The sequence below is a fragment of the Vanessa cardui genome, chromosome 2 (genome assembly GCF_905220365.1).
Source record: "Vanessa cardui chromosome 2, ilVanCard2.1, whole genome shotgun sequence".
In the NCBI taxonomy this organism is placed as follows: domain Eukaryota; kingdom Metazoa; phylum Arthropoda; class Insecta; order Lepidoptera; family Nymphalidae; genus Vanessa; species Vanessa cardui.
The window spans coordinates 11591272-11610444 of record NC_061124.1 but is presented as its reverse complement, the minus strand read 5'-3'; the positions used below and the strand labels follow the sequence as shown (position 1 = coordinate 11610444).

The window sequence follows — 19173 nt, the reverse complement described above, 5'->3', positions numbered from 1 at the left end:
AGTTCATCATTTAAAAAAAATCTAAAGCTTGTGTATATTTTTATATGATACTGGCTGTATCCGTGACTTCTTGTGCTTGAATTTAACAAAAAGATTATTGTTGTCACCTAAGTTACAGTTAAAAGTGTCCAACTGATCCAGAGATCAGCCGGAACAAACAGACAGACATATAAAAATTGTAAGAATTGTTATTTTGGTGCATGTACCGTGTATACATTACATTTAGTAAAAATTGGTTATTTAAACATTACAAACAGACACTTCAATTTCATTATATGTATATATGAACGTTATATCGGTAGAGATATATTATAAATTATTTAATATAAAAAAATCATAAGCTAACATTTTTAATTTGAGCTAAGTCTGAAAAAAAATGTATATACGCCTGATTTATAAATTATAGCAATAAGTCACATAAACGATTAATTGATTGTGAAACAAATCGCTGTTAAAAAAAAATCTATCATAATAATCTTTTGCATACTTATTACTTTTTATATATAAATTATCTTAAAAGATTAACATAAAAGATAAATCATTTGATGAAATTTTATTGCATTTGCAACTGTCAGACAACTATTTGATTTAGAGAAAACGACCTGAATTCATAAAGTATTTACCAATAACACAAACGTCCTTGCTTTCGAAAGACATAACGCCTTCGTACTGCGAGCCTTAGGATAAAATATCTGTATTATATAATAAACATAACTCAGATATGTCGAAAGAAAAGCCTAAGAGACAAAATCAAAATGCTTATTTCGTAAAGTACATTATTAAAAATTCGATTTCTTGATTAAGATGTAGTAAAGTAGTAGATGCTACATTACGACAAATAGATATGAATTTACGAATATTAGAAATTCAGATATGTTTTTATAAATATTAAGAAACCTTGAAAACGATGATAAAATTTAATGTAAAAGGTCTAAATAATATTAATATATAGATTATATAATAGTGCTATTGCTATACTGATGTAGTCTATATCTTCATATATACAGTATATATAGTCAATATCTTCGGAAACGTTTTCAATTGTTTCGTGACGTTGAGATCAGTCTTCTTGTCTTCAAACATATGGAGCATTTGTTTGATATTATTACTTTAAGGTAGGGCTTTAGTATCAGTTATTTCCATCACCGTCCGGGGGACGGTGATCAAGGTGCAGGCCCAGATGAAGTATCTGGGCCTCATCCTGGACGGTCGATGGAGCTTTGGGCAGCACTTTGTGCATCTCGGCCCGAGGCTCATCAACGCCGCCGCCGCTCTCGGCCGCCTCCTTCCGAATGTGGGGGGGCCGGGATGGCTATGCCGGCGTCTGTACTCCGACGTAGTGAGGTCGATGGCGCTGTACGGTGCCCCGATCTGGATCGACGCCCGCACCGCTGACAATCGGGCCCTTCTGCGGAAGCCGCAGAGGGTCATAGCGGTGAGAGGCATCAGAGGGTACCGTACGGTGTCGTGGACTGCGGCAACACTTCTCGCGGGCCATCCGCCCTGGGAGCTCCAGGCAGAGGTGCTCGCGGAGGTGCACCGGTTCTGGGTTGAGGCGAGGGACCGCGGCGACCGTCCAGGGTCGGCGGAGGTCGGGCGGATCAGGGCTCTAGCCCAGCAAGCCCTGATCGCCCGATGGCAGGAGGACCTGGGGTCACCCACGGCGGGTCTGGCGACAGTGGAGGCGATCCGTCCCCACTTGAGTCGTTGGGTCGCGAGGAAGAAGGGCACGCTCACCTTCAGGATGACGCAGGTACTTACCGGGCACGGATGCTTCGGTAAGTACCTGCACGGAATAGCGCGGCGGGAGGTGTCACCCTCCTGCCACGAGTGTGGTGCGCCAGTAGACACGGCGCACCGCACCCTGAGTGAGTGTGCCGCATGGGGGCCCCAGAGGCACTCCTTGGCGGCGTCTATGGGCGGAGACCTCTCGCTGTCGAGCATCGTCAACGAAATGCTCGGCAGCGAGACGTGTTGGTCGGAGATGCGCTCCTTCTGCGAACGCGTGATGTCGCAGAAGGAAGCTGCGGAGCGGGAGCGGGAAGAGGACGCCGCTGCAGACGTCACGGTAGCATGCGTAAGCGAACCCGTGGCGCCCACCGAAAGACGGAGAGGGTACCGCTGGTTTTTTAGTGGGTAAACCCGGTGGACCTGGGCGCACTAGGCGATCAGGAAACCGGGGAGTCCCACACCCCCCCCACTTTCCATCGCGCGTAAAGCGTTTTTCCAGCGTTAAAAAAAAGGGCTTTAGTATCAGTTAAAATATTCCGTTGAATTTGTGTACATTTTGAATGGTGATTGATCCAGTGTTTATTTTCATAGACCAAAGGGATATAATGCCTTAGTTCCCAAAGTAAGAGGCATTTTAATTACCTATCATAAAATGGCAGATTTGCCAGTGTACTCCCTTAAGAATAAATACGTTTTTTGACTGTAAAACGATGGGACATTCAGATTACAATTATAAGTAGGCAGAGAATGTGGTATTGCTTGTATTAAAATATAAAAATCTATAAATAAGGTACTTCATAATATAAAAAAAAGGATGTCCACCCGTGTGAAGCCGGGACACGCCGCTAGTTAAAAATAAACATACAATCAATAACGAACACCATCTGTGAAACAGGCTCAACAAATAAAATAATTCAAAAATGTAAACTTACAATATTTATTTATTGTATTATTTACATCAATTATTGTAATTGTTAACAAAACATATTATTTCATTACTTATATGAGACAAATTCCTTATGCGTTGCTATTTAACGTGGATAGATAAACAGACATCAATTAAAATAATAACAATTAAGATGGAAGTAAGATTGAATAAATTATGAATTTATAGAATACAATAATTATGTTTTATAAAACGTATTACCGTGTTTACATCTAAGGTTTGCTCAGAATATAATAGAAATATTACGAGACTAAATTTAATGTAAATTATACTCAAAAGTTACGAGAACCCCGGATATATCTGACATATTATTTTTTGTTACATTTAAATAAATAGTTTATTAACTGGAGCAGATTGTTGCATAGGTGTTTCGCATTGGGTGTGTCTTTGGTAATAATGACTAGGATACAAATTGATAATCCCAACTTAAAGAAATATCTCGATAGTTTTATTGGAATCAGCGAATTTATGTGACAGAGAGGGATGCTCGGAAGCGATGGTCCAGGCTGCCGTAGGATGGCCGATATCTCGGCGTGCGCTGGCTCCAGGGACTGCGTCTATTCTTGAAGCTGGAGCATGCGATGAGGCTGTTCATGGCCGGCGGGCGGGACTGCTCCACGCTGATGCCGTAGCGACGGCTGGAATAAGACAGTCTAAGAATTGGTTATTTTATATGCTAGTTATGGTTTGGTTAAATTTTTGTCTAATATGAATAGGGTAATTTCATTAGTCCGATAAAAAATGATTCTTCATGAAAATTACTAAATGACGATTCAAAAGTGCTTGTGAAAACCTACTTGAAAAAGGCATCTTTTGTGTTTTTGATATTGATTTTATTAATACAATCTATCTAATAAATACCTATAAAATATATAATTTTGTAGTCGCGAGGCTTGCCGTTGGTTAATTAAACTACACTTATAAATATGTATTAAAGAATGTATACCTTGAGGTAATTTTTTTAGTAATTACGACTCGAGTGAATATTTTCTACTACTATGAAGATTATTTTAATAAAATTCATTGGTGAATTTAAATACCTCTTAGTTCTAGTAGCGGGTGTGATAAATTTATCTCCAATCAGGACGCTTTCATCCAACGTGCCGTCCAATTGCATGAGGTCACCAGCAGACACCGACACTTCCATCTTGTAACGGTCGCACGTACACAGGAATAGAAGTACCACTCCCATCTAAGTGTTCATTTCAAATTAAAAAGTTTCATTATGTTTTTTTTTTGGAAAACGTTAAGATTCAAATAAATCGATTAAGTTATCTAAAGATTACTGAGGAAAGTTGAGTGGAGTTCCCTCTACACGTGAAAAATAAGGCTCATGAAATATGTACTATTATTTTGTGTATAATAAATAGTATTTAATAATGAGATTACATGTAATCATATAGTAAAACATTTGTTTGTGTAAGGTAATAGAGTTCAAATTAACACTAAAAGATCTTTGAAAAGTCGCATGGTTTTCAGAAATAATGTGCAATGTTGTTTCTATTTTAGGTAACTGTTTCCTCAAACACTTACCACGCACAAGTGGAGAATGACGATAAATGACGTCGAACTCCGGAATCCGATGGAATCAAAGAGCAGACCAGAGACAGTGGGTCCGATGAAGGCACCCAAAGCGAATGTGGAGGTCCACATCCCAGACACCAGACCGTATGTTTCTATCGAGTTGGGTAATCCGCTAGAACTAGAAATATATAGGAAAATTTAAAAATCAGTTAATGTTCCATTACTGGCCAAATGGTACAAATTTTGAGAAAATGTTTCTTCTTTCATCTTTTGGGTCTTAAAATATGTACGAGAATTGTCACGAAACCCAATTTATCAATCTTAGTACGGTACGGTTCCTCAGCGGTCATTCTACAATGTCTAAAGAAGAGAGAAATATCCCTATTTCTTGGAAAATTGGTCCCACAACTTCAATATCGACGAAAGTTGTGTGTTTGGTCATTGTAATGATCGAATTTTGTTTCTCAAAGATAGATTGTAATGTAATGTAATAAAACGGTATCGTTACCGATTGCTCAATGTAATGCTCAGTCTTTTGACTCATATCTTGCTTGAAATTTAACTGCTATAATATTGGCGAATGTGAACAGTTGAAGGACTGCTCTTATTAAAAATTGACACGTTTCGCAACATCTTGAGTACTAATTGAATTAACGTTAGTGATAATTTATCTCATTAGACTGATCCTATATATAAACAAAGCAAAGATTTGTGTCTATAAATTTTAGTCCATCAAAATAACCAATATTTAGTATGAAAAAGTGGCTTAGTACATAATTACTTACATTGCAGTACCAAGGGCATCAGAAAATGAAGACACGAGAAGGCTGCCAATACCCAAACCATGCAGAACAAGACCGGCGATTGTAACCCACAGCATCCTTGAAAAAGATTATTATAAGGATCACTTGTAATACGAGACTGTAATACTTTTAATATCATACAATTATTGTAAGACTATGAATTGGGTCGAAATATTATTAGATGGATCACTTGTAATGGTCAATGATTAAATGAAAAGTGTATAGTGTGTTGTGTTATATTACTGGATATTTGTACCAAACGTAGTAATATTTAGATACGTATATGTTTTTTGTATGATAGCAATCCTCACACAAGAACATAATATGTGCAATTGCAGATGTACAATGTAAAAACTAAATATTAAAAAAAGAAATTATTACATCGTCACCTCTTTAATGTCTATAAGATACATGTCATTACAATATGCTAAGATATATATCATTAAATATACCGCGTAATATACACATGGGAACAATTATTCGAATTCAGTTACATCTTTTTTTTAGAACATGACTAACAAATCTTTTCCATAGAAGCAAAATTATGGCTATCTAAATATTCGAATTTCAGGTAATTTCTGGGCACGGCACCCGTTGTCGTAAGGGGGAGGGGGTTACATCAACGCCTGGTGCCCGTATTTTTTCATCCCTGTATTTTCAGTCACATACATGACTTGTATTGTCGCATACATACAATTTAAGATCTACATTAAAGTAGACGATACGTTGCTGATATTTTCGTTTTAATATTTATTAATACTTTTTCAGAAAGTTATAATTAACGTTATCACTTACGTTGGCATATCAATGAACGGCGCCGGCCCAACAAGTAAGAAAGCTCCCGTGACGAATAAATGACCAAGAGCCGTTACATATTTAGGTTTGATAGAAGGGTGGTCACACATCCAGCCCCATGTTGGAGCAGACAACGCGTAGATACCACCGTTAATTATGAAGATCAAACCTAATATCACTGGAGAGAAATTGAACTGGAAAAGAAAATATTAAGTTGCAACAACATGGGAAGTCAGTATGACGCTTTTTATAAGCACCATATTTTAAACATTTAATTCAAACACTTTTCTACTTGATAGTACCAAAGCGTGATGATCATCTATACCAGATTAATTCGCAGATTAGATATGTAACGAGATAATAATATTTATTCATTTTATTTAATTACACGCAGTAGTATTTTTCTTAAACATTAATGATTAAGTAACTTTGATTCCTATATATTTTATATTACACTCTATATCTACTGACCTGGCGTAGATGTGGTTCCAAAGTCGCCTGCAGGAATCCTATGCTCATACTCGTTGAAATGATACTTATTGCCGCTAACAGCACACCGGGGATTTTCAGTAATGACATCATTGTTGCTGTTAATGAACAGAATTATTTGAAATCACTCATAAATTAAATTAATTAATATCTCCAAAAGTGTTATTGCTATATTACAACTATTTATGATTGATTATACCTATAAGGCTAGGTATATATATCAAACTACTAAATTCTATTAAAATAATAGAAAGTTAACAAAGGAGTGTAAGACAATTTGGTAAATTAAATTAATAAAAGTGATTAATTATTTAATATTTCCGATTTTGGAGTCGTATATTAAGCGCCTACACGTTTTAAACAAAAAAAAATCTATTCTATGATATTGCTATATAAAAATAAGCCGATTAAATTTTAGTTTCGAACGTAATGCGTCTGATATAAAAGCTACTTTGAGCGGTGTTGTTGTAGTCTGAATCAAAATCTCGACTGTCAATCGATAATTGTAGTCAGACTATTAGTATACAGTATACATATAAGAGTATACATAGAATATTTGTAATGAAGGACGCATACAAAAATAAAAATATATGTCATGCATATGAATAACTTGTTCATTTGTATTTAAAAGTTCTAATGCTCTATCTAAGTCGATGTAATATTGTCATTATAGAAATAAGAATAAGTATTCAAAATTCAGTAAAACATTAATAAATACCTATTTTCTAACATTTGGAGTGAATTGAGATCATTGCCTCTTAGTTGATCTCAAGTGTAAAGTCTAATATGTGACGCAGTTAATTATATCTAAATGATAATGGACTCATTAAGAGATAAATGAACGTAATATCATAACAAATTAATAGTTAAACTTATTTAACATTTAAATTATATAATTATATTGTTTCATATACGTATTTATTTCAAAAAGGAATAATTTTCATTTTAATTGAATTATAAACATAAGGGCACGTCTGTCTGTTTTTATTTCTATTGATAGATATAGTTTTTTTAATCAGAAGCTATCTAGTAGTAGTAGTAGTATCCATTACAAGTTAATTCGATTATTTTTGGTAATTTCTGGTAAAGTTTTCTTAGGTTTCCCTACTTCTTCTTATAATTAGTTAGGTGGGCATGCAAATGAGCCATCAGTTGGTAAGTGAACATCTCGATCCAATGTCATTGGCGCTGTAAGAAATATTAAATGTTCCTTGCACAACCAATCCGCCACCAATCTTGGAAGCCAAGATGTTATGACCATGTGCCTGTAGTTACACCAACGCACTCAATCTTCAAATATATTTGACAGAATTTGGGAGAATATCTGATGAGCGGTTGGAGTCTATACACACGGACTTGCTTGAAGCCTTACCACCAAGTGAATGGCTTTACAACCTTATAAAACGAGCCCAAAAAACTTATGTTTAATGAAAAGGTAACTTGTAACTTACGTCCGGTAGGCTTAATATCTTCATCATCAGAAGTTTTTGGCAATGTCACGTAGCAGAGAATAGCGGTGCAAAACAGAGCAAATCCCAAAACAGCAAATGGCAAAGAGTAGCCACCCCAGCTGTACAGAGCTCCACCGAGCATGGGACCCACGATCAGACCAAGGCCGAAAAACGTCTCTAAAGATGCCTGTGAAGATTAAATAAAAACATAATATGTATCTCTTTCATTCATACATCAGATAAATAATGCTATTCCTTTCATTCAACTTTCATTAATTATCTCGGGTACAATTAGGAGCGAATTTTCTTATAGAATTTCCTAATGTTGTGTATAGATGTAGGCTTTGTCAGCTTATATTAGAAGGTAAGAAGGTATTAGGTGAACTCAGTGATTCTTTTCATCAATGATTATGATATTGAAGAGTTGAATAAAAAGTTAAAGTATATATGTATATATATTAATTACACGTACAAGATTCGAAATAATTATGATGAACGTTAGGGTCTAAAGACATTGAATGAGATTAATTATTTATTTTTTATTAATTATTATTTACATACTTTCGTTGTAGTTAACTCTAATATTTTTTTTATTTATCATTAAGTTATGGTTTTTTGAGGAACTAGGAGAGAGCAGCAGTATTTCTGTACATCGAGCCTAATTTAACCTGAACTATCTTATAAAATTTTAAGCTAGCATTAACGCTTGGTTAAGATATTGCTAAGGTTATATTTCAGGGTTCAATTCAATTTTTTTAAGGAAAATTATTAATTTTCTATTATCGGCTTAATAAACATCATATTATCACCATCGCAACGAAATATTTGCAATCAAAGAGGTCACTCAGAGATAGAAATGGGTTCATTGTGAAAGTTTGACCCTTGGTTGCTAACAATGTAATAAGACAAGATGTACTTGGCAATTAATAGCTATTTATATAATTAGAATACAATTCCGACACAGTGATAATTGATATTATTATTTAAGTATATATGAAAGTTATTTGTTTCATATTTCTTAGATTTGTTTTATATATAAATATGAACGTATTTTCCATTTATATTTGGAAATTCAATAATGATAACATAGGGCTTGTGCTCCTTAGACGCTGCTTAACCTACAACTTAATCCCGGCTTTGCTTGGGTAGAATAAACGTATATATAATACGTACATTGAATGAAACACATACAGAGAAATATTCTTTTTTTGTGTCATATTTGCGAGCTCTTGCACAACAAGTTGTCAGTTTCTTCAGAATCGGATAAAAGGTTTTAGAATGCATAGAAAACTCATACATTTTTATCTAAGTATAAAGAAAAGGCAGACTAATAAATATTCTGTGATATTAATTTCAAATGTTACTCACAAACATTGTGGCGACGTTGTTAGGAAATTCTTTGGCAATAATGGCGAAGGAAGCAGTCAAAAAGGCAGCGTTTCCCATCGCCTCTATGATACGTATCGTGAACGCCAGTGTCACGAATGGTATGTGACCCTGGACTTTATCTAAAAACCTGTGGATTTATTAAAAAAGTTAATTAATTTGCTGCCAGTATTTTGGGCATTTTATCTTAATGTAACATGGAATTATTAGTAAATTAAGATCATCAACTAAATAAGGTAACGTAAATAAAAGCATTCAAAATTAGGGCTTGATATGAATGCTTGATATATTTAAAGCTATGTAAAAATAAAAGTAAACTTATGATTGAAAATTTTTGTTTTTATTAAGCGATACACACACTCTAATCAGAAGAATTGACAGCAACACAATGATACATAAACAAAGTTAAGTATTTTTCAAATTAAATTGAACTTAAAATTTATTAAACTTTGAAGCAGATTCTAAAAGGTTTTCCATGTTGGTTGTTTGATGATATGCAGCACTATTCCAAAAATAAAATAAACTACTTGCTTTGGCTTTAACTAGAATATAGGCATCAATATTTATATTCCCCTTCATGTAAGTGTTAGAATACAAATAATACTTTCTTCCTCGAATTGTTAAATTTACGTGAAATTATTATAATATTTATATCAGAGTGAAGACAATATATATCTAAATATAAGATTTTGATAGAAGCATAAGAGATACCTATAAGTTTCCAAGACTTATAAATATTATTAAAGTTATTAATTTCGGGATATTTACCATGTTTTTTATTTTTGTTCGGTGGAGCTCGATATTTCGACATTGTCTACGAATGTCTTGTTCACACTTCAGTCTCGTGAACAAGACATTCGTAGACAATGTCGAAATATCGAGCTCCACCGAACAAAAATAAAAAACATGGTAAATATCCCGAAATTAATAACTTTAATAATAAAAATAACCATGTTAATTTAAAATCTTATAAATATTGTTTGGCAGGTTTATTTAAACAGTGATCTCTCGCTTTTTATCACTGTCTTTGCACATGAGAAAAAAGAAGACAGCATTATTTAACTAATTATCCCGTATATAACATTAGTAGGTAAATTCGTTAGTTTGTTAAATACAGGAGACGTTATAATAACTATTCCTTGTTTCCTTTACCTATTTCGGCAAAAGGGTCAATTAATTATCATGATAATACTTATTAGTAGATATATTTTAGTGTCTTGAGTTATCAAAGTACAGTTTAGTAAGTTAACAATGTGAATGAAGATAGCACATTACCCAAAAAGTATCGCACATGATGAAGTTGTCAAAATGCCCGCGTTAAACACCAACTTCGGTCCAAGCCTGTTGAGATGAGCGCCATAGAATGGACTGATCATGAATACCACCAGTTCGAACACGCCAAATACGAGTCCATACTCCGTCGCTGAACAGCCTTTTAACTCGGCCTGCAAAATGTTTATAAATAAGTTACATGCACGGAGATTTAGCTAATTATGACGTTACCGAAAATTTGGTCGAAAAGAACTTCAACCAGTCATTATCGTTGACTGAGAGATCTAAATAATTACAATAGTCAAATGCTCAATGTAAAAATTTAGATAAGACTAGATCGATCTGTTGACTTCCAAACAGGATATATTAATTTAAATAATTGTATTTAACTAACATGACTTTTTATTTTTTAAATGTTGAAAAAGAGTAACTACTGAGTTTCTGAGGCGCTAGCTTAACTTAATTGTAAAATGACGACTCAAAGTGCTTGTAAACGCCTACTAGAAGAAAGTTTATTTTGATTTTGATTTTTTTTGAATGTTCAAAATTGCCTTGAAGTCTTAAAGTAGTCAAAGAAATCGTGGTGTAAGTAAATGGTGTAATGCTGTATACTTTAGTACTATGTATTTTCTAGTAGGCATTAGAACTGAGAAAGTCTTCAGCCTGAAGTGTGAACGCCCACCAAAGAACTCACTCACAAAAGTGCAGGCTCAATCAATATTATTTAATTTCATTATCTTTCTTAATATTTGTTTATAATGAATTCAATGGCAAGACGTGAATAAATTCAACGTAAGTGAATAGTTTCTTGTAGCTTCATTTTCATATTATTTTGCATTTTTAATAATTTGCTTTATTTTCGGATTTTTGTCAGTGTTTATTACATCGTGATTTGATTCATCAAATATTATTAATTTGTAAGCAAATGTATGTAAAGTTTATAGTTACGAACAATAAAAAAATCTGATATAAAAATAGTTATCTTAGCAATTAAAAATAATGTCTCGTTTATTTATCAATAAATCACAGCAAAAACAAGTGTAAAGTCATTTAAGTTTACTCGGCCCTAGATACTGGTGAGTAAAACTACGGGCGCCTCGTAATTGTATTGTGAGGTCTCGATAACCCACAGAGGGGTTATCGATTACATTCTCAGCAGCCGACTATATGTAAGGTAGAAGAGAACGCTTACGACCGCTAGAATAAAACAAGAATTAACTAGCCTCTATAATTTGCTACCTTCGTCCATTCCTTTTGGATTGAAAGAAAGTATTACAAATACAAATAACAGTAACCTTTTTTAGATTTGACTCTAGCAACTCGGGATCTGCATTCTAAGTTGGAAACCATCGTTTTTATTTGCATGTATTACAATAACAAAACAAATTAAGGAAAACTATTAGACTAAATGAGCCCTGGAATAAATCCTATTAAGATTATGAATCCTATGAACATAAGAACTAAAAATTTTAAAACTATTTTCCAAACGCGCAATTATAATGCTATTGGTTCAACGTGTACTGTTTGTCTAAAAAAAAATTTGTAAAATACTGTAAAAAAGTAGAACTTTATTTGATATTTACTTAGGCTTTTGATATATCATAAAAGGATTGTTTGAAAATGGAAACATTTTTGACTAGAAACCTGTGTAAATAGATTCATTTATTTATTTTTATTTATCACTCGCATTCCAAATGAGCGATTCATTTGTTTGAAGTTGGTGACGTTTTTCCTTCTCTGTTTCGCAGTCAACAATCTTTTCTTATTCACCATCATCATAAGCTATTCATATAAACATAATATATTCTCACAATCAACAATGTCATTAAATCAATTTTATAATCCTCAAATGAAAATTATGAAGTTTAATAAAAATATTTAAACATTATAAAATTATATCTTGGCGTACACCTAACGACAAATTGAAGTCTGCGTTTGCAAGTCGTTGACCGGGCTTATGTACTGGATGGTCAAGTATTGCTCGAATTAGTTCGGCACTAATCTAGAATACCCTCTGCCTGTCTTTCAGGACCGACAGCTGGTCATACGCCTTTTCGAGGTCATCAACCAATATTCAGGTTTCCATGTTTTTATTAATACTATCGGCGACTTTTAATAATGTCGCCCGACACTCAAAATAAGATATAACTGGTTTTGAACTTTTAAGTTTTAATCCTTGAAGACATTCTCAATCACTTCTTCTCAATTGTTCTTGGATGGTTGTTCTAGACCTGTGCATTACAGTCCCTACATTACGTTTTAAGTTAAGGACTCTGTTACTATGAAGCCGCTGTTTAAAGCACAATTACTCTCGTTCGCTTAAAGATCGTGCGCGAACGGATAATATTTTCAAAGCTTGGTTTCCAAATTTATTTCTTCATCGACAAAAGAAAACGTAATGTTCGAGAAACGTTTCGATTGAAATTTTGTTATACTTATAATATATTTGTTTCATAATCGTATGCTTTATAAATATGTATTGTATAAATTACGTACCCGGTTTTTTAATACCCATTTGATAAAATATACTATTAATAATGTCGGCACGTGTGCGACATAAGTTTTGCTTATAATTTTTAGTTGAAATAAAAAAGTCGTTGATCATTTTTGTTTTGTCAAATTTTAAAAATCGAACATGTGTTTCTTTTTTTTTATAATTTTATACGAACCTCATGTGGAAAAAACGGCGCTTGAAGAGCAACACAAATTGCATTGCAAAAATCAGCGATCGATATCACCACCACCGTCAACCACTGTCTTCTCGTGAATTCGAAGCGCATTTTGAAATCACTAGTCTTCGAGAAATCGGGCCACTTGTTATATTATTTTCATAACTTATTTAAACTGTCACTTAGTTCGCTCGCTGAATTCTAAGCTAAGGGACTTTTGGGTGTCACTTCGATAGTTATGAATCTTTAAGCGTCATTATTTCTTGAAGGCCGGCTTATAACTGCCACGGGAACATCGAATACGTTATATCGTTTAAATAACAGCAAATAAGTTGGACTTTATACATGAAGTTTATTTAAATTACATTGACGTTTTATATAAAACAGGGAAGATCCATATAGTTCTGAAACAGCAATGTAAAATAAAATAAAAATAAGAAACTATTTGTACGTATCAGGATGAGTATAGTAAGGTGAAGACATAACAATATCAATTTAAGACTTCTAATTTTTAATTGGCTTTATGTTGTAAACAATTGCAATTAAATATCGATATTGTTATTATTTGGTGTCATCGACTTTTTTCTGTACGTGTCTCGTACTTTTAAATCACGGATCTTAAACAAACAAGTGCATTTTCGATTATATTAATTATTATTTTGACGACCTCCGTGGTCGAGTTGTGTGTAACACCGGTTTTCATGGATACGCCACTCCGAGGTCCCGGGTTCGATTCCTGGCCGAGTCGATGAAGAAAAAGTTCATTAGTTTTTTATGTTTTCTTGGGTCTGCAGACCCAAGCGGTACCCTTCTGATTTTCCATAACACAAGACCTTTAGCCACTTACATCGGGATCAGGGTAATGTATGTGATGTTGTCTAATATTTATTATTTATTTATTAATTATATTAATTACTGATCCAAGATCTTTCATTTCATCGAACCTTCACGATATTAAGAATACACTACGAAACACTACAAAACAATCTGATGAATTTAAGACTTTTTACATATACACTAGCGACCCGCCCGGCTTCGCACTGAAGCAATTCTGATACTAAATATATTACATAATGTCTTACAACGTTCACAGCTTTTTTTTGTTACTAGGCAATAGGTTCATACGAATTGTATAAACCTATTGCCTGCATTTTAAATCTGTAAAATCTTCGAAAATATTCATTCAATTATATGCTATATAGGGGCCAAATTGTTCTATTTTAAATATTTAATAGACAATAATGCTGTATTGCTTAAAATCGCTTCGAATGTAAGCCACTATATCTCGGAAAAAGTAAACGACAGACAATTAAGTGAAAAATTTACATGAATAAGTTATTGTGAAACCATCCCTAAGATACGTCTATCTCTCGATTTTGAAAAAAATTTTTGAAGACCTTTTAACCTGTACAATAGGTATTATTTTAGGTATGGTTTGATAAATCGTAAGAAAGTGATAAATATATTTATATGATGCCTATCGAACAGAATGGTGTTCTTTAATACGCGGTCCCCTAGGTCCATTAGTTTGATCGATCTCGGAGGTTTCACCCAACTTTGCAATTACTTTAACGTTACTTTAGAAACCTCTTAAATAATCAGTATTTTTCTATTTTATTGTGCATGTTTTGTACATATAAACCTTAACCTTCAACAACAACAACAAAGTAAAGTAACAGCCTGTAAATTCCCACTGCTGGCCTAAAGACCTCCTCTCCCTTTGAGGAGAAGGTTTGGAACATATTCCACCACGCTGTTCCAATGCGGGTTGGTGGAATACACATGTGGCAGAATTTCTATGAAATTTGTCACATGCAGGTTTCCTCACGATGTTTTCCTTCACCGCTGAGCACGAGATGAATTATGAAGACAAATTAAGCACATGAATCAGCGGTGCTTGCCTGGGTTTGAACCCGCAATCATCGGTTAAGAATTTGAGATGCACGCGTTCTAACCACTGGGCCATCTACCTTAACCTTGAATCAACCTATCTTTCGAAAAACGCATTAAAATCCGTTGTGAAACTTTAAAGTTACACAGGGAAAAACAGCGGTAAGCAACTTTGTTTTATTATGTAATGATATCTATAAGAAGTCAACTTAAAGACCAAAGACAATATTGGTTAAATTTTGATTGTGATATGATGATAATTACTGTTGAAAAACGAGAATATTATTTAAATGTATTCTAAGGAACTGGCCACTATTAAGAACTACTTACCCACTTGTTTTCATTCTGTTTATCACTTATGAATTTGATGAAGATATTACATTTTCAACCGACTTCCAAAAGGAGGAGGTTATCAATTCGTCTGTATTTTTTTTTTTTTTAATGTTTGTTCCCTCATAACTTTTCACTGGGTGGACCGATTTTGATAATTTTTTTTTTGTTTGAACGGTAGTTTCCCGTGGGGTCCCATTTTTTTTTTTATTTTTTTCCGATGATGGTATCCATATGAAAACGACATAAGTCTTAAATATGCATTATGTATATGCGCGACAAATAGGTGAATAACTGAAAATCACGTTAACCAATTTTGATAATTCTTTTTTTATTATAAAATATATACTTCAAGGATAATTCGGTGAAAGTTTGGTAAGGTTCTGAGCACAGGATCCATGACAAAGTAACGGAACGGAAGGGAACGGAACAATTCTGAGGAGCACGTTAGCGATACTCAGTCGAATCTTTTATTTATAGGTTATTTGGATATTTGAGTCACCTTCCGTAATGTGGTTATGTTTATGTAATTATCATAGTCGAATATTATAATCAACTAGCTACCCGCCCCGGCTTCGCACGGGTGCAATACTGATACTAAATATACTACAGAATTTGTTTATTTACGACATCACATCGCAAACTTCTAAAATTATCAGTGTTTCTTTACTATATTGTTCATGCATTATATACACAAACCTTCCCGTAAATCACACTATCTTTTAAAAAAAACCGCATCAAAATCCGTTGCGTAGATTTAAAGATATAGGGACAGAGAAAGCGACTTTGTTTTATACTATGTAGTGATGGAACTCCTATACGGCTTGCAGTTAGGGTGCGATATGGGGCAGAATTTCTTACTATCTTTAATCAAATTTTGTGAATGTGATGTGATGTCATATGATGTATGAAATATAGTGGGCCTTTTTAAAGTTTTTTTGCTGAGTTCGATTACAGCTCTTTCGAGGGATCCTTGTAGTTTCGCCGCGTGACGTATTTTATCCGCATTTTCGAAAGTCTATTTTTGCTTTATTCGCAAGTTTCCTTTGAAATTGTCCTCGAAGTAGTTTCTGACTCATATAAACGGAACGCTTAATTATATATTAAAAAAAATATTTAAAAAAAATATTTAGTCAACATCAGCTTCACTTAAAATCAAAAAAAATAAATAAAAATTTTAACAAAAAGAAAAACCGACTTCAAACAAAACACTATTTTAAAACAAATTAATATGCACGAAAAAGTAATAAAAATAATTGCGTATTCAACATATTTTTTAGAGTCTTCCTAAGTTAAATGAAATGAAAAATATTAGACTACTTAAAAGTCGATTAACGATTATATCATGTAGTTATAATTATTGCTATATCTGGAGTCGGTGTCAGCCAATAAAACCCTACAGTATATCTATCAAAAAACAATACGAGAATACTTTAACAAATATGTTTTTTACAAATTACCTTTTACACAATAATATACTGGACCAATCAAGGGGGTCGTATCGCTTCTTTCTTTTGATTGTTGGGGCAAGGGCACCGTGGCTGACACCGGCTCCAAATATACCAATAATTATAACTACATTATATAATCGTAAATCGACTTTTAAGTAGTCTAATATTTTTCATTTCATTTAACTTAGGAAGACTCTAAAAAATATGTTGAATACGCAATTATTTTTATTACTTTTTCGTGCATATTAATTTGTTTTAAAATAGTGTTTTGTTTGAAGTCGGTTTTTCTTTTTGTTAAAATTTTTATGTATATGAAATTTATCTATTACACTATCTGGTTTGTGGAATCAATCAACAGATAAATCAATTATAGGTAAACACTGAATTCGCTATTAATTATTTTAAGTATTGTTTTTATAGACGGATTAGTAAATCTTTTTCCTGATGGCAAGTGGCCGCCACCGCCCATAGCTTATGGCGCTATAACCACTTCTTACCAATGTGACAGCATCCTGGAAGAGTATTATATTATATGTATTTATATAATACTATATGTATTTAGCCAATGTCACGTGCGAAGGAAAAGACACGATAGAGATAGATCGGCACGGTCGGTACAGGCTTAATTTGGTTTTGAACGCATAATAGCGGTATTATATACCCATAACGTAAAACAACACAACAGTAATTAGATGAAAGATAATTTCTATTATAACACATAAGAACAATCAAAAAACTATATGCAGCTAAATTTTATTACGTTCAATATATTTACATATAAATTTACGAAATGGACTAAACACACGTGTGTGTTTATACATTGTCATGGATCCTATGCTCAGAACCTTACCAAACTTTCATCAAACTACCCTTGAAGTATATGCTTCATAATAAAAAAAGATTTCTCAAAATTGGTTGGCACAATTTTGAGTTATTAACCTATTTATCACGCACACACATAATGCAAATTTAAGACTTATGTCGTTTTCATACGGATACCATCATCGGAAAAAAATAAAATTAAAATGGGACCCCACGGGAAGCACTACCTTTCAAACAAAAAAAAATATCAAAATCGGTCCACCCAGTAAAAAGTTATGAGGTAACAAACATAAAAAAGAAAAAAATACAGACGAATTGATAACCTCCTCCCTTTTGAAGTCGGTTGAAAAATAAACTTTTAATTATATGTACAGACTACTACAGTATACTCGTCGCTACATAGCGGCTTGCAAAAATAATCCAGTAACTAATAGCAATATTATCTAGTTTACAGTCATACTAATAATGGGAAAAAGCCGATGAAACAAAAATCATAAACTTTTAATTTCAAAATAAACGTAGTTAATATGTATAATAACTAACGTGATTTTCAAAAGTCAGTTGGGGCGGCAAAAATTGTATAGCCTAATAGCGGCAAATTTTTAAATCCGCCACTGGTCATACTAAAGAATTCAAATATTAAGGATACTTCAAGCTTTTATATGTTTTATCGTATATAAACTTTTAATACTTCGTACATAGTAATCTATAAAAAAAATCGATACTCAGGTTAATGTCAAGATATTCTACTGCAAAACAGAAGTGTTGTTGTTGGGTTTTGTTTTCAAAGGTAAGTGAGTCAGTGTAACTATTGACAACATATACCGTTCTCCTGCCCAAAACGCCTCCATCCGATACACGACGTTCCCTTTTAAAGTATCTTGTCCTATTAATATTGAATTATTGTTAACGTGTGTGTTTAGTCCATTTCGTAAATTTATATGTAAATATATTGAACGTAATAAAATTTAGCTGCATATAGTTTTTTGATTGTTCTTATTTGTTATAATAGAAATTATCTTTCATCTAATTACTGTTGTGTTGTTTTACGTTATGAGTATATAATACCGCTATTATGCGTTCAAAATCAAATCAAGCCTGTACCGACCGTGCCGATCTATCTCTATCGTGTCTTTTCCTTCGCACGTGACATTGGCTAAATACATATAGTATTATATAAACAGATATAATATAATACTCTTCCAGGATGGTGTCACATTGGTAAGAAGTGGTTATAGCGCCATAAGCTATGGGCGGTGGCGGCCACTTGCCATCAGGAAAAAGATTTACTAATCCGTCTATAAAAACAATACTTAAAATAATTAATAGCGAATTCAGTGTTTACCTATAATTGATTTATCTGTTGATTGATTCCACAAACTAGATAGTGTACCTAATAGATAAATTTCATATACAAGATGTAATATCTTCATCAAATTCATAAGTGATAAACAGAATGAAAACAAGTGGGTAAGTAGTTCTTAATAGTGGCCAGTTCCTTAGAATACATTTAAATAATATTCTCGTTTTTCAACAGTAATTATCATCATATCACAATCAAAATTTAACCAATATTGTCTTTGGTCTTTAAGTTGACTTCTTATACATATCATT

At 33.3% G+C, this 19173-nt stretch overlaps 1 protein-coding gene across 2 annotated transcripts; it reads right to left on the bottom strand.

Annotated features, from left to right (window-relative positions):
• Positions 1-2672: 2672 nt before the first annotated feature.
• LOC124542357 (MFS-type transporter SLC18B1-like) lies at positions 2673-13359 on the bottom strand. 2 transcript variants are annotated; one of them, XM_047120330.1, is made up of 10 exons: positions 13067-13359; positions 10401-10570; positions 9108-9255; positions 7740-7926; positions 6271-6386; positions 5800-5993; positions 4987-5082; positions 4211-4379; positions 3718-3869; positions 2673-3330 (listed from the first exon to the last, which is right to left on the bottom strand). In XM_047120330.1, exons 1-10 carry the CDS (start codon positions 13175-13177, stop codon positions 3144-3146), a joined length of 1530 nt encoding a protein of 509 aa, XP_046976286.1. In that variant the 5' UTR covers positions 13178-13359; the 3' UTR covers positions 2673-3143. The 2 variants fall into 2 exon arrangements, with proteins under 2 accessions (XP_046976286.1, XP_046976295.1); XM_047120339.1 differs by having other exon boundaries at positions 2673-3315.
• Positions 13360-19173: the final 5814 nt, after the last annotated feature.

Coding starts and splice junctions, on each gene's coding strand:
- LOC124542357 (XM_047120330.1), bottom strand. CDS start 13,177: ATGCGCTTCGAATTCACGAGAAGACAGTGGTTGACGGTGGTGGTGATA. Junction 7,927..9,107: donor ACAACGTCGCCACAATGTTT/GTGAGTAACATT, acceptor TAATCTTCACAG/GCATCTTTAGAGACGTTTTT. Junction 6,387..7,739: donor AGATATTAAGCCTACCGGAC/GTAAGTTACAAG, acceptor GTTCATTAACAG/CAACAATGATGTCATTACTG.